The sequence below is a fragment of the Podarcis raffonei genome, chromosome 18 (assembly GCF_027172205.1).
Source record: "Podarcis raffonei isolate rPodRaf1 chromosome 18, rPodRaf1.pri, whole genome shotgun sequence".
Taxonomy (NCBI): domain Eukaryota; kingdom Metazoa; phylum Chordata; class Lepidosauria; order Squamata; family Lacertidae; genus Podarcis; species Podarcis raffonei.
Genome location: NC_070619.1, coordinates 10,178,860 through 10,202,596, shown reverse-complemented (window position 1 = coordinate 10,202,596; position 23,737 = coordinate 10,178,860). Strand labels below are relative to the sequence as shown.

The 23,737-nt window shown below is 48.8% G+C and overlaps 3 protein-coding genes and 1 long non-coding RNA gene across 11 annotated transcripts in view; 1 reads left to right on the top strand and 3 right to left on the bottom strand.

The window, feature by feature from the left end:
• PIP5K1C (phosphatidylinositol-4-phosphate 5-kinase type 1 gamma) overlaps window positions 1-5,654 on the bottom strand; it is a 43,990-nt gene extending 38,336 nt beyond the window's left edge. For 5 of the 8 annotated variants that reach the window (XM_053372307.1, XM_053372308.1, XM_053372306.1 and 2 more), the window contains exon 1: window positions 5,405-5,653. In XM_053372307.1, coding sequence (XP_053228282.1) covers window positions 5,405-5,564 — 160 coding nt within the window. In that variant the 5' untranslated portion in view covers window positions 5,565-5,653. Of the gene's footprint in view, window positions 1-5,404 lie in introns of all 8 variants that reach the window. The other 3 variants (XM_053372304.1, XM_053372305.1, XM_053372311.1) reach the window with 2 other exon arrangements.
• Window positions 1-23,737, top strand: part of LOC128405562 (uncharacterized) — a 71,211-nt gene that overhangs the window by 23,642 nt on the left and 23,832 nt on the right. The gene's annotated exons all lie outside the window — the stretch shown is intronic.
• Window positions 9,120-14,305, bottom strand: C18H19orf25 (chromosome 18 C19orf25 homolog). Its single transcript, XM_053372329.1, has 3 exons — window positions 14,229-14,305; window positions 10,240-10,402; window positions 9,120-9,491 (listed from the first exon to the last, which is right to left on the bottom strand). The coding sequence occupies exons 2-3, from the start codon at window positions 10,373-10,375 to the stop codon at window positions 9,295-9,297; spliced, it is 333 nt and encodes a 110-aa protein (XP_053228304.1). The 5' UTR covers window positions 10,376-10,402; window positions 14,229-14,305; the 3' UTR covers window positions 9,120-9,294.
• MRPL54 (mitochondrial ribosomal protein L54) lies at window positions 15,850-22,011 on the bottom strand. Its single transcript, XM_053372326.1, has 3 exons — window positions 21,861-22,011; window positions 18,202-18,358; window positions 15,850-16,088 (listed from the first exon to the last, which is right to left on the bottom strand). Exons 1-3 carry the CDS (start codon window positions 21,964-21,966, stop codon window positions 15,956-15,958), a joined length of 396 nt encoding a protein of 131 aa, XP_053228301.1. The 5' UTR covers window positions 21,967-22,011; the 3' UTR covers window positions 15,850-15,955.

Sequence of the window (23,737 nt, the reverse complement as noted above, 5' to 3'; positions counted from 1 at the left end):
CGTCATGACTTGGCAACGCTTGACGGCTAATGGCTGTCATCCAAGCGTGATGCAGCCCGTCACCCGTCAGTAATACCTGGGTCACTGCCACTATGAGTCACGCCGGCCGAGCAGGCCAAGTGAAATAAATGATAATTAAGACCCATAACATCCAGATTTCAAGGGAGAGTCCCATGGACTGCAAGAAGATCCAACCTCTCCATTCGGAAGGAAATCAGCCCTGAGTGCTCACTGGAAGGACAGATCCTGAAGCTGAGGTTCCAAGACTTTGGCCACCTCAGGAGAAGAGAAGACTCCCTGGAAAAGACCCTGATGTTGGGAAAGATGGAGGGCACAAGGAGAAGGGGACGACGGAGGACGAGACGGTTGGATAGTGTCTTCGAAGCTACCAGCATGAGTTTGACCAAACTGCAGGAGGCAGTGGAAGACAGAAGTGCCTGGCGTGCTCTGGTCCAGGGGGTCACCAAGAGTCGGACACGACTAAACGACTCAACAACAGCAATCCTTGAGTAGGACTCAACACTGCCCATGACGGCTAATGCGCTAGGTAATGGGTTGATTCTCACCCTAAGATGACGAGGGTGATTTCCCTCTAACCTATCCCACCCAGTGTTTGAAATTTGCCAGGGACCAGACACATTTTGCATGTGACTTTCAACCTGGGAAGATGCCGGGGTGTCAGTATGGCACCGGACCTCCATCATCTGGGGATCATTGGGTCTTGACTGTTTCCACGCACTAATACACCACCCTGTAGAATCAGTTGTATTTTATCTGTGCAATTGCAATGAATTTTAGAAACCAAAACGCTTTTTTCCATGCAGCCCGAGTAGGAGCAGGAGCAGTTAAGGAAAAGAGGTTGGAGTATAGGCCCAATATATAATTGTCCCTGGATCAATTTGTTAGCCGCCCTGAGCCCGGCTTCGGCTGGGGAGGGCGGGATATAAATAAATTTTATTATTATTATTATTATTATTATTATTATTATTATTATTATCATCATCATCATCATCATCATCAAGCGACTTTTCATCGTTTAAGTTCTCAAAGCTCTTCACCAGGGGTCAGCAAGCTTTTTCAGCAGAGGGCCAGTCCACTGTCCCTCAGATCTTGTGGAGGGCCAGACTATATTTTTTGGGGGGGGGGGGAATGAACGAATTTCCACAAATAACCGAGAGGTGCATTTTAAATAAAAGCACACATTCTTCTTGTGTAAAAACACCAGGCAGGCCCCACAAATAACCCAGAGATGCAATTTTTAAAAAGGACACGTTCTACTCATGTAAAAACACACTGATTTCTGGACTGTCCGCAGGCTGGACTGAGAAGGCAATTGGGCCTCATCCGGCCCCCGGGCCTCAGTTTGCCTACTCATGCTCTTGATCTAGCTCAAAGTTGTCATCTGAACTAGCCAGATTAATTTAATTGAGAAGCAATCATTTGAACTAGCCCATCATTTGAAAAATGAGACTTTATAGAGCCATTGTGCCCCAAAATGGCAAATTATGGTAGGTATTGCATTTTGGTGACTGCAACCTTTGTTTAAAGAGCCGTTTGGTGCCCCCATATTATTATTAATAAACAAGATTCGAAGCGTTAGGCTGGCAGTGCTGTTTCCTCCCTCCTCTTCCCCAAAGCACACCATATGACTATTACTTATTACTTTCCACGGTTAGCAGTAAACCAGAATTATGGTAATAGGATGATGATTTTCCCCTCAGCCACCCAGAGTGCACCATATTATTATTAATATTCTCAGTAATGTTATTAAATTCAAAGTACGGTATTGGGGTGGTGCTGATCGCTGCCCCCCTCTCACTACCCCAAAATAGGTCACTTCATCATCAGTTACTGATATTACTAATGTTAAGAATAAGTTAGAATTATAGTATTAGCATTACAGTATTTCCCCCCCTTCGACAGTGTTCTCGAAGCTACCAGCACGAGTTTGACCAAACTGCGGGAGGCAGTGGAAGACAGGAGGGCCTGGCGTGCTCTGGTCCAGGGGGTCACGAAGAGGCGGACACGACTAAACGACGAAACAACAACAACAACATTTCCCACCCCACATACATTTTAATTAAGGCATGAATAAAAATATTACTACTACTACTAGGTACAATATTATTAAGAACAACCCAAATACATTTCAATTAACTACGGCAGTAATAATCCCGATAGCTACACCAGTAATTACAACAACAGCAACAGTAACAATAACTGTTATGGCTTCAAACAGGATGGGGAACCGCATGCTGAGATTCCTGCATTGCAGGGGGCCGGACTAGATGACCGCTGGGTTCCTTACAGCACTACGATTCTACGAAGATTATTATTGATAACCCTCACGCATTTCATTTAATGGTGCCAGTGAGAATAATGTTAATACCAGTAACAGCAGCAGAAGCAACAGGAAGAGTAACTCCTACCATTAGCGAGCCCAATACATTTCAATTGACGTCAGTGGTGACACCAAAAATAATAATGCCAGTAACAATAATGACAATAGAGATATTAACGAGGCTGGTCCAAGGGACGATTCTTGCCGATTGAAAACTGCATTATTAACAATATTACAAACTGCATGTTATATAACATGAATACAGTGGTGCCCCGCAAGACGAACGCCTCGCAAGACGGAAAACCCGCTAGACGAAAGGGTTTTCCGTTTTGGAGGCGCTTCGCAAAACGAATTTCCCTATGGGCTTCCTTCGCAAGACGAAAGCCCATAGGGAAAGCTCCGGGACAGCGGGGAAGCGCAGCGCGTCTTCCCCACTGTCCTCGGATCTCCTCCGAAGGCTGCCGGTGGGGCGGAGAGACCTCCTCCCGCCGCCAGCCTTCGGAAGGCTGCTCCGAAGGCTGCCGGTGGGGCGGAGAGACCTCCTCCCGCCGCCAGCCTTCGGAAGGTTCCTCCGAAGGCTGGCGGTGGGGCGGAGAGACCTCCTCCTGCCGCCAGGCTTCGGAAGGCTCCTCCGAAGGCTGGCGGTGGGGCGGAGAGACCTTCTCCCCGCGCCAGCCTTCGGATGGCTGTCCTGAAGACTTGCGGTGGGAGGAGGGTTTTCCTTCCCACCGCCAACATTCAGAATGCTGTTCTGAATGTTGGCGGTGGGGAGGAAAAACCCTCCTCCCACCGCAAGCCCCGGGAACAGAGGAGAAGCGCCGCGCGCCTTCCCCTCTGTTCCCGGACCTGTCCTGAAGGCTTGTGGTGGGGAGAAAAGCCCTTCTCCGCACCGCCAGCCTGGCAAGCGGTCTGCATAGGAACGCATTAATTGATTTTCAATGCATTCCTATGGGAAACCGTGCTTCGCAAGACGAAAAACTCGCAAGAAGAAAAAACTTGCGGAACGAATTAATTTCGTCTTGCGAGGCACCGCTGTACTAATAATAGGGGGAGCAATGACAACATTATTAACAACCCTGATGCATTTTAATTGATGACGACAGTCATGATGCGAATAATAACAATACCGACGAGAACTATATGATTGATACCGACAGCGCGGTTATTGCGAATTGAAATTTTAACATATACATTTTGGTAGATGGGATAGCTCAGCTGGCAGAGAATGAGACTCTCGGTATCAGGGTTGGGGATTTGAGCAGCACGTTAGGCAAAAGATTCCTGTATTGCAGGGGGCTGGACTAGAGGACCCTCAGGGTCCCTTGACACTCTACAATTCTATGACTGTCTACATGCACTATAGTAGTGGTATTATATTATATATATAAACATAAATATTCTGTATGTGTATAAAAATATTCTCTGTGTGTGTGTATATATATATATGTGTGTGTGTGTGTGTAAAATCTTATGAAGCATATTATGAAGTAAGGGATATATTCCCAATATTTAATAGTAATATGGAGGATGTTTATAGTGATGCTGAAAGCCCCACAAGGGAGTACACACACACACACACACACACACACACACACTGTGAGTCCTTTAGACGAGACCCCGTGAATACAAAGGACACAAGTTACACAGGGCCTCTTTTAAAAAACTCGCCCTGTATATATAGTATATATAGTGAAATTATATCTAAAATTTAAACGTGTGTGTGTGTGTGTGTGTGTGTATATGTGTGTGTGTGTGTTTGAATATTTAATATGCTTATCACCCTGAAGGTGGGAGCCTGGTTCCCCTTCCCATTCATATTATTAAATTGTATACATATATACATACATACTTATGTGTGTGTGCATTTATGTGTGAATATATATAAAATTGCCAATGTTGAACATGATTGTTCCCGCTCCCCTCCCATGATTAAACTCTCTCTCCATATATTTGTGTGTCTGTGTGCATATATATATATATATATATATGATTACCAATATTGAATATGATTATCCCCGAAGCAGGGGAGCCCGGTTCCCCCTCCCCCTCCTATTATAATACAGTATATATAACACATATTTTTGTACGTGCATGTGTGTGTGAAAACATTAAAAACATTACCAATACTGAATATGATTATTCCCCCCCCCGGGGGGGGGGAAGTCCGGTTCCCCCTACTATTAAATTCTATATACCGTATATAAACATATATTTTTGTGTGTGAGCATGTATGTGTGAAAATATATTTCTATATCTGATTACCAATATTGAATATGATTATCCCCCCGAGGGGGGTGGAGTCCGGTTCCTCCTCCTACTATTAAATTATATACACACACACACCAATACTGAATATGATTATTCCCACCGACGGGGGGGGGGGGGAGTCCAGTTCCCCCTCCAACTATTAAATTTATATATATATATATATATATATATATATATATATATATACACACACACACACACACACACACACATATATAAACATATATTTTTGTGTGTGCATGTTTGTGTGAAAATATATACAGTACTGTATCTGTATCTGATTACCAATATTGAATATGATTATCCCCCCAAGGGGGGAGGGGAGTCCGGTTCCCCCTCCTACTATTAAATTTTATATACATATACATATATATATATACACACACATATATACATATATATATACATATATATATATATATATATATATATATATATATATATATATATAAACATATATTTTTTTTGTGTCTGTGCGTGTTTGTGTGGAAATATATACAGTATCGATATCTGTATCTGATTACCAATATTGAATATGATTATCCCCCCAAGGGGATATATATATACCTCTCTCTCTATATATATATATATGCCTACATATATATATATATATATATATATATATATATATATACACACACACACACACACATACATACATACATATAAATATAAATATATTTTTGTGTGTGTGTGTGCGTGTTTGCGTGGAAATATATACAGTATCGATATCTATATCTGATTACCAATAATGATTTCCCCCCCGTTGCCCCCTCCCCTCCCCCCCCCGCTCACCTGCTCCGGCCGCCTGAGGCTCCCGCAGCACCGGCGCCCCCCAGCTGCCGCCCCCTCCTCCTCCTCCTCCTCCTCCTGCCTCGGCCTCGAGGGCTCCTGCTCCGGCCTCTGCCCCTGCGGCGCCGCCGCTGCCGGCCTCGTCGGGCGCCTCCAGCTCCATGGCCGGCGAGGGAGGGCGGCAGGCAGCCCGGGAGGCAGGCCGGGCCTCGGCTCTCCTCAGCTCCGCCGCCGCCGCTCCTTCCCCTCCTGAGGAGACGCCGAGAGAGAAAGAGCCAGGCGGCAACGCGCAGGCGCGGACTCGGAGCCGCTCTGGCCGCCGCCGCACGCTCGCTCGGTAGGCTGGGGCTTCGGGTTCTCCTGCGCAGGCGCAAGATCGGAGGCTCCTGGCTGGCGCGGATTACGTTCCGAAGGGCGGCCGCTTCTTGTGCGCAGGCGCCTGCTCGCCGAAGGAGGTGAGGGGCGGGCTAGAGGAGGCCTTTCCGGAGGGGCCGCTCTGGCCGCCGCCGCTCGCTGGCTCTGAAGCACAAAAGGGAGCGTTCGGAAGGGCTTGAGAAGGGTCGCTGGCGGCGGAGCTCCTTGTGCGCATGCGCGCCTAGGCTGTTTGCCAGCTGGGGCACGTGGCGCTGGTGCAAATTTTATTATTATTATTATTATTATTATTATTATTATTATTATTATTATTATTATTAACACCAATCCTGGTCTGCTTGCCAGCTGGTGCACATTGCACATTGCATGGGTGATAATGGTGATGATAATGATAATGATAATAATAATAATAATAATAATAATAATTTATTGTTTATACCCCGCCCATCTGGCTGAGCTTCCCCAACCACTCTGGGCGGCTTCCAAAAAAAATATTAAAATACCGTAATACATCAAACATTAAAAGCTTCCCTAAACAGGACTGCCTTCAGATGTCTTCTAAAAGTCTGGTAGTAGTTGTTCTCTTTGACATCTGGTGGGAGGGCGTTGATAAGGTAAAGGTAAAGGGACCCCTGACCATTAGGTCCAGTCGTGACCGACTCTGGGGTTGCGGCGCTCATCTCGCTTTATTGGCCGAGGGAGCCGGCGTACAGCTTCCGAGTCATGTGGCCAGCAGGACTAAGCTGCTTCTGGCGAACCAGAGCAGTGCACGGAAAGGCCGTTGACCTTCCCGCCAGAGCGGTACCTATTTATCTACTTGCACTTTGACGTGCTTTTGAACTGCTAGGTTGGCAGGAGCAGGGACCGAGCAACGGGAGCTCACCCCGTCGTGGGGATTCGAACCGCCGACCTTCTAATTGGCAAGTCCAAGGCTCTGTGGTTTAACCCACAGCACCACCCGCGTAATAATAATAATATGACACCGATCCTGGCCCAACTACACTGGTTGCCGATTAGTTTCCAGGACCAATTCAAAGTGCAGGTTTTGAACTATAAAGCCTTAAACGGCTCAGGGCTGCAATACGTCAAGGACTGCCTCTTTCCATATGAACCTACCCAGACCCTGAGATCACCTTCTGAGGCCCTCCTTCATGTGCCTTCCCCTCAAGAGGTCCAGAGGGCAGCAACACAAGAACAGGGCCTTTTCTGCAGTGGCTTCCCTTCTGTGGAATGCTCTCCCCAGTTGAAAACGCACCTCTTCAACCTGGCCTTGGGCTGATTGACATCCGGCGCCCTTTCAAATGTGTTGTGGGAAGGGGTTTTACTGGGTTTTCTGCGCTCTTATTATTATGCGCTTTTTGGGGGACGGTTTCCGGGACTGTGGCCGCGGTCGCCTGCTGACAGCAACTGAGAGTTGGCATGATAAAACGACAAGAGAAAAGCTTTTCTCTCGTATCTCATAACGGAAAAGCTTCTGGGCATCTGGCAAAGCTTATTGAGGGAAGATTTGGGAAAGAAGAAACCAAGGACTTCTTCACGGAGCACAAACTACGGAACTCACTCCCGCAGGCTACCTTGGACTGCTTTAAAATGGGATGAAATAGATTCACGGAGGACAGGAATATCAATAGCTACTAGTTATGCTTTGCCTTCCACAGTCGGAGGCAGCGGTGCTTCTGAATACCAGCTGCTGGAAACGTCAGGAGGGGAGGTAGCAGCCTAATAATAATAATAGTAATAATAATAATTTATTATTTGTACCCCGCCCATCTGGCTGGGTTTCCCTAGCCACTCTGGGCGGCTTCCAACAAATACTAAGAATACATTAAAATCCCGCTTGTGGGTTTCCTATAAGGGACATCTGCATAAAAGTTTTAAAAAGGTAAAGGGCCCCTGGACGGTAAAGTCCAGTCAAGGGCGACTCTGGGGTTGTGGCGCTCATCTCGCTTTCAGGCTGAGGGAGCCGGCGTTTGTCCGCAGACAGCTTTCCGGGTCATGTGGCCAGCAGGACTAAACCGCTTCTGGCGAACCAGAGCAGCGCACGGAAACGCCGTTTACCTTCCCGCCAGAGCGGTACCTATTTCTACTTGCACTCTGACGTGCTTTCGAACTGCTAGGTTGGCAGGAACTGGGACAGAGCAACGGGAGATCACCCCATAGCGGGCATTCGAACCGCCGACCTTCCGAACGGCAAGCCCAAGAGGCTCTGTGGTTTAGGCCACAGCGTTGCCACTGTGAAAACAGCGACTGCCTAGGTACATAAACGCAGAGAGCTGAACGTTGTCCGAAAACTGCATTTTAATAACAGCTCCTTAAGTTAAACCAGAGGTGAAAACCAGCAGCCTCGGGACCTAGCTTTTCCCCCTTTCAATACTGAAACAGCCATCCCAACAAATGAACGAATGACGCCCCCCTCCCTTTCCTCTCTGTTCCCCCCCCCTGCCCCCGGACCCCCAGACACGGACAACTTCTGTTTCACTTTCCTGACAAATCAGCTCTAGGCACAAATCTAGTGGGAATTCCGTTCACAGTCACCAAACCCACGTCACGAGGGAGCCTACATCAAAACACCAAAATGAATCCGGAAGCCGTTGAGCCACCGCCCTACCCCACCCCTGCTCCCTTCCCCGAGTTCGTCAGAAGCCGGCCCCCTTCTTTGCGCCGCTCACGCTGGAGGGGCGCGGGGTCTGCCCGCGGGGCCCTGCTTTTCGCAGGCTGGAGAGCAGCCTCTGTTTGAAGAATCTCTCGCCGTACTCGAGTCCGCTCAGGTGCCTCAGCGCCGGGGGCATTTCCTCCCGCGAGACGCCCACATAGACGGGGATGACCTTCGCCCCCTCCCGGTGCACCGCGTGGTCGAGGTTCCACTCGGCCACCCGCCGGCACCAGGGGTCGGCCACCGAGCGGGGCGTCAAGAGGAGGATGGCCACGCGGCTCGCCTGGATGACCTCGCCCACCGCAGAGAGCTCCGGCCGCCCCGCCACGTGGTCCTGGTGCTCAACGTACCCTCGGAAGCCGTGCTCTGCCAGGAGCTGGCAGATGGCGGTCGCGACGGCGTCGTCATCCAGGCAGTACCAGAGGGAGAAGTCGTAACAGGGCGAGGGGGAGGTCATGGTCAAAGTGATGCAAAAATGTGGGGGAACGAAGAAAAACGGCAAAAAATAAAATACCGGCTAACCCTCCCTGTTCGCCCAGCCCCTACCCTCAAAAGTCCACCTGTCCCAGCTTAGAAGGGAGAGCGCCCGACGGTAACAGCTTGCCTTAAGTCTGTGCGGACGAAATGAAACAAGGCCCCGGAATGGAGAGCGGATGTCATGAAATCTGGGGAGGCAAACCGCGCCGTCGCCAAGGCGGCGTGGAACGGAGCAGCTGCTTTGGGACACATTCACAAGACCGAGCACACAGACAGTGTTTGAGTGGCGTAGCTTATGCATGCTGGAGCTGCCGCGGGCAGTGGGGGCGCGCTACGGGCCGGCTGCTCGGGGCGCTTGGTCGCTGGCCCGCCTCCCGGAGCGGGCGTCATCTCACAAGGCCCTTTGCTTCATCTCCAAGATCCCCTGCTCTAGAGTCGCTCCGGCCAGCTTGAGCTCCTCGCACTTCTCCTTGAGCAGGCTGCAGGCTATCTGGAGGCGGTGGTTCATCTCCACGTACGACTGGGTCAGCCGGTAGAGGCGCTCGCGTTTCGCCTCGGGGTCTTCGTTCTTGGTTGGGGAGGGCAAATCTGAGCGCAGGAAGAGGGAGAGAGAAAAAACAATGAAGGTGTGCTTTTCCAGGGCGGATGAAAATCAATGATTTTTAAAACGAAAAGGAGAAGGTGGATTTCTTGCATGGGACTCGAACCCACAAACTTGGGATTAAGAGTCGCATGCTCTACTGACTGAGCCATCATCAATAATAACATCATCGGCATGGCTGTGACTACAATTGTATTGCTATAAAAGGTAAAGGGACCCCTGACCATTAGGTCCAGTCGTGGCTAACTCTGGGGTTGTGGCGCTCATCTCGCTTTACTGGCCGAGGGAGCCGGCGTACAGCTTCCGGGTCTAAGCCGCTTCTGGCGAACCAGAGCAGCGCACGGAAACGCCGTTTACCTTCCCGCCGGAGCGGTACCTATTTATCTCCTTGCACTTTGACGTGCTTTCGAACTGCTAGGTGGGCAGGAGCAGGGACCGAGCAACGGGAGCTCACCCCGTCATTGCGGGGATTTGAACCGCCGACCTTCTGATCGGCAAGTCCTAGGCTCTGTGGTTTAACCCACTGCGCCACCATCCCCACAATATCAGCTGCTAAAACTAAAGCTGCCCATCTCCTCACAGCTGTCTATGTCTCTTCTTCTCCAGGGTTTCCCCCAAAGCAATCTGAGACTGAGCCTGGGTACCTTGCCTTTGTTCCTCCTGCTTCATGCCTCTCTTGGTTCTGGGAGGCAAGGCACGTGAACAAGCCCCATGGGGAAAGGGGGCTCTGGTTACCTTCGCTGGGCTCGGCCAGGAGGACGAAGACGGGGTCGTTGGGCTGGGCGCGCTGCACATCTTCGAGAATCTGCTCCGTGCTGGGGGGGTCGGGGCGCGTGGGCAGCACCACTCGCTTCTTGGCCTTGGAGGTCATTGCTCAGAAACAGATGCCGGCGGGGCACTGGAGGGAGAGAAAGGAGGATTGGGGATCAGAGGGGGCGCTCGGAGAGAGACGAGCGTGTCGTCACAATGGGGATCCCAGGGTGTCGTTCGGAGCAAGGCCGTAGCTCACCGGTAGAGCAGCTGTTGCTTTGGGTGCGAAAGGCTCCAAGGCTCAATCCCTGGCCTGCTTGCTTGAAGCCCTGGTGTGCCAGCCGGCGCACACGACAATAATTTATTATTTACACCCCCCTCATCTGGCTGGGTTTCCCCAGCCACTCTGGGCAGCTCCCAACGGAATACAGTGGTACCTCAGTTTAAGAACTTAATTCGTTCCAGAGGTCCGTTCTTAACCTGAAATGGTTCTTAACCTGAGACACACTTTCGCTAATGGGGCCTCCTGTTGCTGCTACACCGCTGGCGTGCAATTTCCGTTTTTATCCTGGGGCAAAGTTCTTAACCTGGACAACCACTTCCTGGTTAGTTTGTGACCCAAAGCGTCTGTAACCCGAGGTACCACTGTACAGTGGTACCTCGGGTTACATACGCTTCAGGTTACATACGCTTCAGGTTATAGAGTCTGCTAACCCAGAAATAGTACCTCGGGTTAAGAACTTTGCTTCAGGATGAGAACAGAAATCATGCTCTGGCGGCGCAGTGGCAGCCAGAGGCCCCATTAGCTAAAGTGGTGCTTCAGGTTAAGAACAGACCTCCGGAATGAATTAAGTACTTAACGCGAGGTACCGCTGTATTAAAAACACGATAAAACATCAAACATCAAAAACTTCCCTAAACAGGGCTGACTTCAGATGCCTTCTAAAAGTCTGATACAGTGGTACCTCTGGTTAAGAAGTTAATTCGTTCCGGAGGTCCGTTCTTAACCTGAAACAGTTCTTAACCTGAAGCACCACTTTAGCTAATGGGGCCTCCCGCTGCTGCCGTGCCGCCAGAGCACGATTTCTGTTCTCATCCTGAAGCAAAGTTCTTAACCCGAGGTACTATTTCTGGGTTAGCGGAGTCTGTAACCTGAAGCGCCTGTAACCTGAAGCATCTGTAACTCAGGGTACCACTTTATCATCACCACCAGCCAATCAGCCAATGGGAGTCATAGCCCTGCAATATTTACAGCGCCACCGATTCCTGATCTAAAGATATTTTGTCTCCTGGCATTGTTCGATCAAATGCAAATTTAATCTAAAGCAACTGGGGGCTGCAACTCCCGGTAATTTATTTCCAGATGGAGGGGAAGGCCTCTTCTCTGCTTCCCATAGTCCTATTTTATTGAGGACCATAGAACAGGGCTCATTTGAACAGGAGCTGCCAAGTCACAGAATCATAGAGTTCGGAGGGACCCCTGGGTCATCTAGACCAACCCCTGCAATGCAGGAATCTTCTGCCCAACTTGAACCCAGAACCCTGAAATTCAGAGTCCGGTGCTCTGCCAACTGAGCTTTCCCAGCTTCTTTTTATTTTTATTTCATTTTTAGGAGGGCGACAGCTCAGGGGGCAGAGCTTCTGCAAAGTCCCAGATTCAATCCCAGCCCGGGATTTTCAGGTTAAGGCTGGAGGGCTGCTGCCAGTCGGTGTAAGACAAGCCAGAAGGATCAACCATCTGATTCAGCTTCCCATTTAAACCATCGCCTGATTCGGAGCCCCACGAGGACTGGAATCTTACTTTTTTAAAAAATCAAATAAATGAAAGTGTGTAGCATCGGTTTTGCATGCAGAAAGTCACAGTTTTAATCCCCCCCCAAATGCCATGGGATCTCTAGGTCGGAGGGGAAAAGACCCCTTTCCTGAAACGGTGCAGACTCTCACGGCCATTCAGTGCTGATGGTCTGACTCTGATAACTCCCTCGCTTAATTAAAACAACAAAATTTGCACTGGTCAACCAGAGTTCCCAGAAAAATCAAACCAAAAGAAATATTTCCTGTAGTGGTCTTATTTCCGTGAAAAACAAAAACTGGAAGGAATCTTAACTTTCCCCCTTATCGGCGTGGTGGGTAAACAGCTGGACCAAATTGCCAAATCTCTCCCCCCCCCCCGCCTCCATCCTCACTCTGGCAAACCTTCTCCCCATAACCTGTCCCCTGCCCCACCGCAAATCCTTTCCTCTCAGTCCCTGCCTTCTCTCTGACCAGCCTCTCAGCATGCAAATCCACCGTGCGCTGCCCTAATAATCCTTCCACAGAACCGCAGTTGAATTAAATTTGCGGATTCGTGATGGGTGTGTGTGTGTGTGTGTGTGTGTTTGTGCCTGCTGCTATATTTTGGGTGGAAAGGGATTTTCGGGGGGGGGGGAGGAAGGGAGGAGAGGACAGTTGTACGGATAAATCCTATCTTCTTTTCTTTCCAAAAAATTCTCCGCTTCCCCCCCAACCCTCCCCGCAGGATGGTTAGAAAGGACAGCCCATTCATCCGAAAGGGGTTCGAGAACATTCAGTCAAAGCTCTGCAGTGTCTGTGCGAAGAAGGGGCCCGATGCAAGACGCGTGCAGGGTTGGGGGGGAGAGAGATCAGGGAAATATATATATATATATATATATATATATATATATGGAAGAAAAAGAAGAGAGAATATAACGGTTCTGCAGATACCACACCCACCACCCTTTTTGCAAACTGCAGCCTCTATTTTCTGTCCTTCGCAAACCAAGACTCCTTTCTGGTCCGTCCGTGTTTCCCCCACCACTAAAACCGCCCCCCTAACCAACATTGCTTTTCTTCAAACACCCCAGGGGGCTATTTTTCCTGTTCTTTACAGTCCCCCCCACCACAAAACCCCCTCAATTTTCACCACCCAGCCCTGATTATGACATCTCACCTCTCCATCATCTCCATCAAGACCTTTCCTGCTTCGACGCCAACCCCCCACCTCCCGGTTTTCTCTTTACCTAATTCCCCCCCCACTCCAAGTTTCTCTTCCCCCTCTCCCCAGATTCCTCCCACTTCCCCCCCAATACACACAAGTCACCCCACCTAGGCGCTGTCAAACACACCCGCCGCCTCCCGTCTCTAAGCCTCTCAAGGAACGTCTATTGCAGCTTATTCAGCGTCCCCCCCCAAAAAAACCCCCAAACAAACCCACACCTGGCCCTATTAGTTTCCCACCCCTCTTTCTTCAAACAGATCTCTTCCTCCATTGTCCCACCTGCACCCTCCTTTTAGACCCCCCCCCCCATTCCCTTCATCTTCTGGGCTTTTTCTGCATCTCCACCCCCCTTAATAATAATAATAATAATAATAGCACCCCACCATCAATTATTTCTATCCTTGTTCATTTCGTCCTGCTCCCCCCCCCACAAAAAACCCCAATATTCCACCCCATAGCAGCCTTCCCCTTCTCCTTTCATCAACCCCCCCATGTTATCTAACCATTAGCAGCAACCACAAAAGTCCCCCCAAGGGGGGGAAAAATGCTTACTGCCTATCCTCTCCCCCCCCCAATAAAAACACCAATTTTCTCCCCTGTAGCCCATTGGGGGCACTTGACACGTCGCCCACCCCCCACCCAAGAAGAGTCCCGCCCCCCCAATAACCATAATAGTTCCTGCGCCCCCCCAAAAAAACCACTCCCACCAAAAAAAACACCCACTTACCTCTCCCCCCCCAAGTAGGACCCGTTTTCCTCCTCCCTTCTCTGCCCCCCAAGTCAAAAGCCCCCACCCCACATAATTTAAGGCCCCCCCACATATTTGCGACCCCCCCCAAAAAACCATATTATACCCCCCAAAAATAGGACCCATTTCTCCCCCCCCACAAGTCCACAAAGGTTTAACCCCCCCCCCAGGTTAACCCCCCCAAAAAAACCCTCCCCCTCCCCCAGGTAGCCCCCCTTCCTTCCTCACCTGCTCTTCCTCCCTCCTCCTCCTCCTCACCTGAATCCCTCCCTCCCTCCTGGCCCCGCCCCTCCTTTGGGCCCCGCCCACTTCCTCCTGGGGAGGGCAGCGACTTCCGCTTTCCGGCCGCCGCCGCCTCACTTCCGGTGGTTGGGCTGTTTTTCTATTGAGCGAAGAGCGGCGCTCTATTCCTCCGGCGTGCGTCTCTATGGCCCCTCTGTTGCCAAGGCGGGCGAGCTGCGGATGGGAGCGTAGAGCTAGGGAAGGGGAGAAAAGGGTAGAGGGGTAGGTCTCGCGGCGGAACGGCGAGACCGAATGAGAACGTTGCTATTCTACAGTTGCCATCAAAAATGTTCCACTGCAAATCGGGTTTATTATCAAAATGCAAGTGGTTTCTCTCCAAATTCAGCTGAAAATGCAACTTTGCTCCTTGCAGACAGCTGGAAGTCTGCGCATTTTGATACTAAACATGATCCGCAAAGGGGAGGAAGGGTTTGGGTCATTTTTGATGGCAACTGAATGTGAAGTATTTTGTTCGTATATCTGCGTGTGTATTATGTATATTTCATTGACATGTTTGAAATGTCTGGGGAAACCCATGTCGAAAGGGAAGATTTTTTAAATTCTTTAAAAAAATACCTTCAAACCTTTTGAAATACGGCAAGCCTAACTCAGCACAAAAGAATATACTGAATTGTTTCAGACGTTAGAAGCTGCCTTAAACAGCCAAATCATCGCCCCATCTAGAATTGCAGAAGGGGCCCCTAGAGTCATCTAGTCCAGCCCGCTGAAAATGCAGGAATCTTTTGCCCAGCGTGGGGCTCACGTACCCTCCAAGCATCCTGATTTTCCAGGGACGGTCCTGGATAACAGTGTTTCTGATTTGATTCTGGAATCTCCCGGTTCCTTTTCTCCTCCCTTCCACATCTGGGAGAACAATTAAAAGTGGAGTGTCTGTATGTGCCAAAACTGGGTCCCGGGCATCCCTACATCTCGGCTGCGCAATTGAAAGAAAATACAGCAGTCCCTTGGTTCTCAAATGCCTTGGTACTCAAACAACTTGGAACCCAAACACTGCAAACCCGGAAGTAAGTGTTCCGGTTTGCAAACTTTTTTCAGAAGCCAAACATGCTCCGTTTTGAGTGCCACGCTTCCGTTTTGAGTGTTACACTGAGGTCTGTCTGTTTTTGCTATTTATTTTGCATTTTTGTTTATGGCTTTTTTGTTTTTGTGACTGTGTGGAACCCAGTTCAGCTACTGATTGATCGTGTAACCTCAGTACATTGTTTATTGCTTTCATTTTATGGATCAGTGGTCTCGTTGGATAGTAAAGTTCATGTTAAATTGCTGTTTTAGGGGTTGTTTTAAAAAGTCTGGGACGGATTAATCCGTTTTGAATTCCTTTCTATGGGAAAGCGAGCCTTGGTTTTGGAACGCTTTGGTTTTGGAACGGACTTGCGGAGCGGATTAAGTTTGAGAACCAAGAGACCACTGTAGTAAAAAGCACAGGCTGTTCAGGAAATCACTCTCCACAGTATCCAGCGATTTATGTTTCTTTTTTGTGGTTTTTTAAAAAAGTAATAAAATAATTTAGAGGAAGAAGAGGAGGAAAATCACAGGGACTACCCTGCAAGGTCGAGGTTTTTATTGGCCAACTTTTACACCAAAGGGAGACATCAAATTAGAAAACAAGGTCCTTTCCCGGCAGCCAACTGCCACTTTCACAGCTCTCCGCATCAAAACGACCGGACCTTCTTGAGTTTGTTTTCCTGCCAAATGTTCAGCTTCCGCAACTTCTGCCAATATTCATGGGTCTCCGGGTCCAGCTCCTCCAGTTTCTTAGGGGGCCCGAGGTGCATCTGGAAAAGCCTGGAAGGGAAAGGCGACGGGGTGAGCCGAGAAAGCGGGAGAGAGAATTGCAAGAGCCAGCCTGGTGTGACGGTTGCTGTAAACAAAAAAATGTCCTTTTTCCTTATGGGGTACGCAAGAGGCCATATAGAGTCCTTACATAGGTTTCCTATTGGTAGGAGAAAATAACAGAGGGAAACCAGAGAATATTGAGAAGCAAAGCAGCTAGTAAGCTTGATCTTTATTGATGTGTTGCAACAGGGTGCTCCCCTCGCCTGCAGGAGAGAAGAGGGACCCAGAAAAATGGCGTGCAAGGCCTTATAAAGACTTTTGAAATTACCACCCTGTAGATCAAGACCACCCCCAGAAACATCACACATACATCACAGAAGGGGTGTAACCTAAGACCACCCCTCAGGTACATCACAGAAAAGGCGGTCTACAACAGAAATTTGAATATTGTTTTTCTCCTGTCCTTGTTTATCTCCTGTCTGGCAGGTCACTTGATTGGATTTCCTGGGGAGCCTGGCCAGTCTTTTGTAGTGATAAATACTTAGTTCCTGGGCCAGGTCACAGGCTCACACCCTGTTCAAACACAGACATACCCTTAAGACAGGATTTGTGAGGAAAGAGACAATGGGGAAGTTTCCCACTTTGACCTTGCAGAGAAAAGATTTGCTCAGTTTGGGAATCAAAATGGTTCCAGGTCGGCCTTCCTGTGCTGATCTATGTATGTGCTTGGTTGGTACGCTTATGAACATTACCATACATCTAAGACCATAAAATTCCTATCACACGGTCGAGAGCGCATCATTGCGCCTAGAGGCTAATCTTCCCTCAGTAGAATGATGGATCTGGTGCAGGACACTCAACTCTTGGCTTCGCCTAAACTCAAATCCCCCCCAGTCTAATATCCCTAGCACTGCAAGATCCCAAAAGCGCCTGGACTGAAATTGTCTATCAAAAACTTCCCTCTTGAGGTTTATCCCCGCAACAGCTACTCACTTTGGGTTTTAGTAAAACAAACAGTCTAATTTGTCAGCGCCTAAATGATATTGGAGGGACGCGGGTGGCGCTGTGGGTTAAACCACAGAGCCTAGGACTTGCTGATCAGAAGGTCAGCGGTTCGAATCCCCGCAATGACGGGGTGAGCTCCCGTTGTTCGGTCCCTGCTCCTGCCAACCTAGCAGTTCGAAAGCACGTCAAAGTGCAAGTAGATAAATAGGTACCGTTCCGGCGGGAAGGTAAACGGTGTTTCCGTGCGCTGCTCTGGTTCGCCAGAAGCGGCTTCGTCCTGCTGGCCACATGACCCAGAAGCTGTACGCCGGCTCCCTCGGCCAGTAAAGTGAGATGAGCGCTGCAACCCCAGAGTCGGCCACGATTGGACCTAATGGTCAGGGGTCCCTTTACCCTTAAATGATATTGAGCGTCAGAACAGCTTGGCCACAATAAGGACATTTTGCCCATGGCATGACTGTTTTCCACCTTCCCATTTCGACTCTCTGGCACCCTCTCTGCATCACCTAGCAATTCCAAAATATAGACATGTTTTTACTCTCCCAAGATTGAATGTCTTGCCTTCGGCTGGACTTGAGGGACGATTCCAACAGATCCCACACAAAAAACGTCCCTGTGGAGATGGCGGTCCTGAATCGGTGGCACATGCCCTTCTGGCTTGCCCTCTTGATAAAGACTTGAGGAATGAGATTATCACCCCTCTTTTATCGTCCATCCCGGGTCGCCCAGCCACTGCCCCAGTGTCCTTTCTCCTGGCAGATCAAGATGAGCAGGTGACAGCAAAGGTTGCAAGGTTTTTCGCTGGGGCAATCAGAAGAAGATCCACTATTTGACTATTGATTCCAAACCCTTACTTCTATGCTATGGATTCAGTATCAAAAGTATTCTTGGCTACCAGATATATTTCAGGCATGGGGGTGGGGGTGGGGGCAGAGACCTTTCCGAAAAAGCTGTTCCTCTGATTCAAAACAGGAAATCTGAGGTTCCTCAATGCACCGCCCCCCGAATCTCTATCTGTTTGCACACATCCTGTGGACTAGAAACTTGATTTGTTAATTTAAAAAAATAATGTCTGCATTTCTACAGAAGGTTGGCTCTTTGTCTGCCGCAAACTCACCATTCCGGATATTCAGAGTCCGGCTTCAAAGCGACCTCTGGGCCTTCCTTGTAGATGTTGACCCCCACAGCATGGGTGGTAAGGATCGCGGCGTCTTTGCAGACTTCGGGACCCTTCATGTCTTCTTTGGCGGGGCCCTTCCCTCTGATCTTTACACCTGGATGAAAACAGAAAGAGAAGGGAAATGATCCTTAATGAATTGGGGGAGAAATGTTGCCTCCATTGTCCTTGAGGTTGCCCGGAACGGACCAAAGAGGAGCAGGTCTTAAAATTGGTTGGGAAACAAAAGACCTCTATGAGACACTGGGCAATAGATATAGGACATAATATAGATTTTAATCTCTGGGGGGAACTCTGGAAGAGCGATCTGAAGCCTACAGCATGTTATTCCTTGAAGGAGAACTACCTGAAAATGATTTACACATGGTCTTTTACTCTGAGTAGGCTTCCTAAGATGTATAAGACGGAATCGGATAAGTGCTGGAGATGCAATGAGAATGAGGGTATATTCTATCATATGTGGTGGAACTGTAAAAGGGTATTGGGGAAATAATTCATAATGAATTGAAAAAATATTTTTTAAAGCACCCCCCCAAAAAAAACCCAACAGAGTCCTTTCTGTTGGGAATAATTCAGATGGAAATTCTCAGGTGTCAAAAAAGACTATTTATGTACGCAGCAACTGTGGCCCATGTTTCGTTAGCCCAAAAATGGAAAACGAGCGAGGTTGCGACTAAAGAAGAATGCCAACTTAAGCTGATGGAATATGTGCAGCTTGCGGACCTAACATATCGAATAAGAGAACGAAGAACATACATTCAGAGAAGATTGGAAAACGTTTCCTGAATATATGGGAAATGATTGTGTACAGCTGAAAAGGCCGGTAGCATTTAGAAAACAAGTTTTGATGGATGCAATAACGGAGAACCGAATGGTATAGTTTTTGTAAAATATATGCAGGGATTTATGATATACACAATGAACCATGGAAAGAGAAAAAGGGAAGTCACTGATATCTTAAAGGTAAAGGGACCCCTGACCGTTAGGTCCAGTCGTGACCGACTCTGGGGTTGTGGCGCTCATCTCGCTTTACTGGCCGAGGGAGCCGGCGTACAGCTTCCGGGTCATGTGGCCAGCAGGACTAAGCCGCTTCTGGCGAACCAGAGCAGCGCACGGAAATGCCGTTTACCTTCCCGCCGGAGTGGTACCTATTTATCTACTAGCATTTTGACGTGCTTTCAAACTGCCAGGTTGGCAGGAGCTGGGACCGAGCAACGGGAGCTCACCCTGTCGCGGGGATTTGAACCGCCGACCTTCTGATCGGCAAGTCCTAGGCTCTGTGGTTTAACCGACAGCGCCACACACGTCCCCACTGATATCTTAAGGATGTATAAATGAGTATTTTAAACTGCAAAGCAGGAAACTTAATAAAAATTACATGCTGTATAAAAACAACAACAGCAAGAGACGATCACTTCATTTACTCAATTCACATCCCTCCTTCCTTCTCCAAGGAGCTAGGCCTGCCTCCCCTTGCAACAAGCCTGCAATGTGGGGTGCGGCGCATGGGGAAAAGGAAGGAAGCAGAACCTCCACAGTGCGGTGCAGTCTACCTGCAAATTGGCCAATACAAGGAGCTTGGGGGGGTGGGCTTTCTGGAGAGAATCTGACCAGCCAGGAGACTGGGCTGGGTGGCCCCCCTTTTTGGGGTTGGTTGGAGGGGGTTTTCGGAGAAGGGTTGCCCTCTGACCATGTGCAGAGTTCCCCCAGCCAGCCTCCCTTTTAGGGGGGAAGGAAGGAAGCAGAACCTCCACAGTGCAGTGCAGTCTACCTGCAAATTGGCCAATACAATACAATACAACAAAACACATTGGCCCTCTGACCATGTGCAGAGTTCCCCCAGCCAGCCTCCCTTTTAGGGGGAAAGGAAGGAAGCAGAACCTCCACAGTGCGGTGCAGTCTACCTGCAAATTGGCCAATACAATGCAATACAATGTCTACCTGCAATATTGTCTACAGTCTGCCTGCAAATTGGCCAATACAATACAACACATTGGTCCTCTGACCATGTGCAGAGTGCCCCCAACCAGCCTCCCTTTTAGGGGGAAAGGAAGGAAGCAGAACCTCCACAGCGCAGTGCAGTCTACCTGTAAATTGGCCAATACAATACAATACAATACGTTACCTGCAACGTTGTCTAGTGTCTACCTGCAAATTGGCCAATACAACACACTGGCCCTCTGACCATGTGCAGAGTTCCCCCAACCAGCCTCCCTTTTAGGGGGAAAGGAAGGAAGCAGAACCTCCACAGTGCGGTGCAGTCTACCTGCAAATTGGCCAATGCAATACAGCACACTGGCCCTCTGACCATGTGCAGAGTTCCCCCAGCCAGCCTCCCTTTTAGGGGGAAAGGAAAGAAGCAGAACCTCCACAGCGCGGTGCAGTCTACCTGCAAATTGGCCAATACAATGCAATACAATACAATACGTTACCTGCAACATTGTCTAGTGTCTACCTGCAAATTGGCCAATACAATGCAATACAATACAATACAACAAAACAAAACACATTGGCCCTCTGACCATGTGCAGAGTCCCCCCAACCAGCCTCCCTTTTAGGGGGAAAGGAAGGAAGCAGAACCTCCACAGTGCGGTGCAGTCTACCTGCAAATTGGCCAATACAATGCAATACACTGTCTACCTGCAATATTGTCTACAGTCTACCTGCAAATTGGCCAATACAATACAACACACTGGCCCTCTGACCATGTGCAGAGTTCTCCCAACCAGCCTCCCTTTCAGGGGAAAAGGAAAGAAGCAGAACCTCCACAGCGCGGTGCAGTCTACCTGCAAATTGGCCAATACAATACAATACAACAAAACAAAACACATTGGCCCTCTGACCATGTGCAGAGTGCCCCCAACCAGCCTCCCTTTTAGGGGAAAAGGAAGGAAGCAGAACCTCCACAGCGCGGTGCAGTCTACCTGCAAATTGGCCAATACAATGCAATACACTGTCTACCTGCAATATTGTCTACAGTCTACCTGCAAATTGGCCAATGCAATACAACACACTGGCCCTCTGAGCATGTGCAGAGTCCCCCCAACCAGCCTCCCTTTCAGGGGAAAAGGAAAGAAGCAGAACCTCCACAGCGCGGTGCAGTCTACCTGCAAATTGGCCAATACAATACAATACAACAAAACAAAACAAAACACATTGGCCCTCTGACCATGTGCAGAGTGCCCCCAACCAGCCTCCCTTTTAGGGGAAAAGGAAGGAAGCAGAACCTCCACAGCGCGGTGCAGTCTACCTGCAAATTGGCCAATACAATGCAATACACTGTCTACCTGCAATATTGTCTACAGTCTACCTGCAAATTGGCCAATGCAATACAACACACTGGCCCTCTGAGCATGTGCAGAGTCCCCCCAACCAGCCTCCCTTTTAGGGGAAAAGGAAGGAAGCAGAACCTCCACAGCGCGGTGCAGTCTACCTGCAAATTGGCCAATACAATGCAATACACTGTCCACCTGCAATATTGTCTACAGTCTACCTGCAAATTGGCCAATGCAATACAGCACACTGGCCCTCTGACCATGTGCAGAGTTCCCCCAACCAGCCTCCCTTTGCAAAGCCCCCCTACCGGGATCCTGGCTTACCGCCGGCCTTCTTGGCGTAGCTGCGGAGCCCCGGGCCGGGCCAGAGGACGGTGCGGGCCGGGGAGAGGCGGAGCACGGCCCGCAGCTGCAACCCGGAGAGAGCCATGAGCGCGGAGAGGCTGCCCGGGCTCCGCGGAGGCGCACGGAGTCTGCGCGGGAGCCGGAGAGCATCCTGGGAAATGTAGTCCGCTTCTTTGAATTTTTTTATTTTTTTGCAACGCCGAATGCAATTGCGTTGGACCGCCTGTTCCTGATGAGGTGGCTTGTTTTATTGATAACATTTTATTAATTTTCAAAAATAAAAACAGCAGTAAAAACATCATAGACAATTTTTTATTATTTTATTTTTTGAAGTCCTGATGAACTCTATTTCTCTCTCTCTCTCTTTATATATATATATACATTGCACATTGCAATTAGCAGAGACTCCTGATAATGTGTCTTGTTTTATTGATAACATTTTCTTAATTTTCAAAAACAAAAAAACAAATAAAAACAACAGTAAAAAAATCATAGACAAATTTTTATTATTTTATTTTATTTTTTGAAGTTGTGATGAACTCTCTCTCTCTCTCTATATATATATACATTGCACATTGCACATTGCACATTGCAATTAGCGGAGATTCTATGGCTATTTGTATTGGCTGCACAGGGTGATATAATCCGATATTAGAAATACTCAGAATAGACCTATTGATGAATTCCAGCATTAGAAATACTCAAGAGTTAGAGCTATTAATGGAGACTCTAGCCCTTAAATTATATTGGCTGCATCAATTCCAGTATTGGGAATACTCAAGAGTTAGACCTATTGGAATTAATGGAGACTACAACCATTAAATTATATTGGCTGCATTTTTTGTTGTTGTTGTTTAGTCGTTTAGTCGTGTCTGCCTCTTTGTGACCCCCTGGACCAGAGCACGCCAGGCCCTCCTGTCTTCCACTGCATCCCGCAGTTTGGTCAAACTCATATTAGTAGCTTTGAGAACACTGTCCCACCATCTCGTCCTCCGTCGTCCCCTTCTCCTTGGGCCTCCATCTTTCCCAACATCAGGGTCTTTTCCAGGGAGTCTTCTCTTCTCATGAGGTGGCCAAAGTATGGGAGGCCTCAGCTTCAGGATCTGTCCTTCCAGTGAGCACTCAGGGCTGATTTCCTTCCGAATGGAGAGGTTTGATCTTCTTGCAGTCCATGGGACTCTCAAGAGTCTCCTCCAGCACCAGAATTCAAAAGCATCCATTCTTCGGCCATCAGCCTTCTTGATGGTCCAGCTCTCACTTCCATACATCACTACTGGGAAAACCAGAGCTTGAACTATACGGACCTTTGTCAGCAAGGTGATGTCTCTGCTTTTTAAGATGCTGTCATTGCTTTTCTCCCAAGAAGCAGGCGTCTCTTAATTTTGGGACTGCTGTCACCATCTGCAGTGATCATGGAGCCCAAGAAAGTAAAATCTCTCACTGCCTCCATTTCTTCCCCTTCTATTTGCCAGGAGGTGATGGGACCAGTGGCCATGATCTTCGTTTTTTTTTTTTTGATGTTGATCTTCAGACCATATTAAACTCCTTGGACAATAACAACACAAAAAACAGCGGCCATTTGTTGTGGACAAAGGACAGCTGGACATATAAAGGGCCCCATTACCTTCAGTAGCTTGGGGCCTCATCAAACCTAAATCCGGCCCTGGAAAGGGTTCATGCGGCCCCCCGTTAAGTTTCCAACAAGGGAACTTGGCCCTCGGGCTCTAAAAGGACCCCAACCCGACCTTGTTCTGTGCGTTTTCTTCTAAGCAGAACGGTGCAACGTTCTGGGTTTGTTCCGATATTTTAAAATTCACAATAAGGATAACGTTCAACTCTGGGTCTTGTTAACGGAC

What these genes read in the sequence shown, in the direction of transcription:
- C18H19orf25 (XM_053372329.1), bottom strand. Translation starts at nt 10,375, where the DNA reads ATGACCTCCAAGGCCAAGAAGCGAGTGGTGCTGCCCACGCGCCCCGAC. An exon ending in CCTGGCCGAGCCCAGCGAAG is followed by an intron (nt 9,492 to 10,239) that starts GTAACCAGAGCC and finishes TCCTGCGCTCAG; the next exon opens with ATTTGCCCTCCCCAACCAAG.
- MRPL54 (XM_053372326.1), bottom strand. Translation starts at nt 21,966, where the DNA reads ATGGCTCTCTCCGGGTTGCAGCTGCGGGCCGTGCTCCGCCTCTCCCCG. An exon ending in CTACGCCAAGAAGGCCGGCG is followed by an intron (nt 18,359 to 21,860) that starts GTAAGCCAGGAT and finishes GTTTTCATCCAG; the next exon opens with GTGTAAAGATCAGAGGGAAG. An exon ending in GACTCTGAATATCCGGAATG is followed by an intron (nt 16,089 to 18,201) that starts GTGAGTTTGCGG and finishes TTTCCCTTCCAG; the next exon opens with GCTTTTCCAGATGCACCTCG.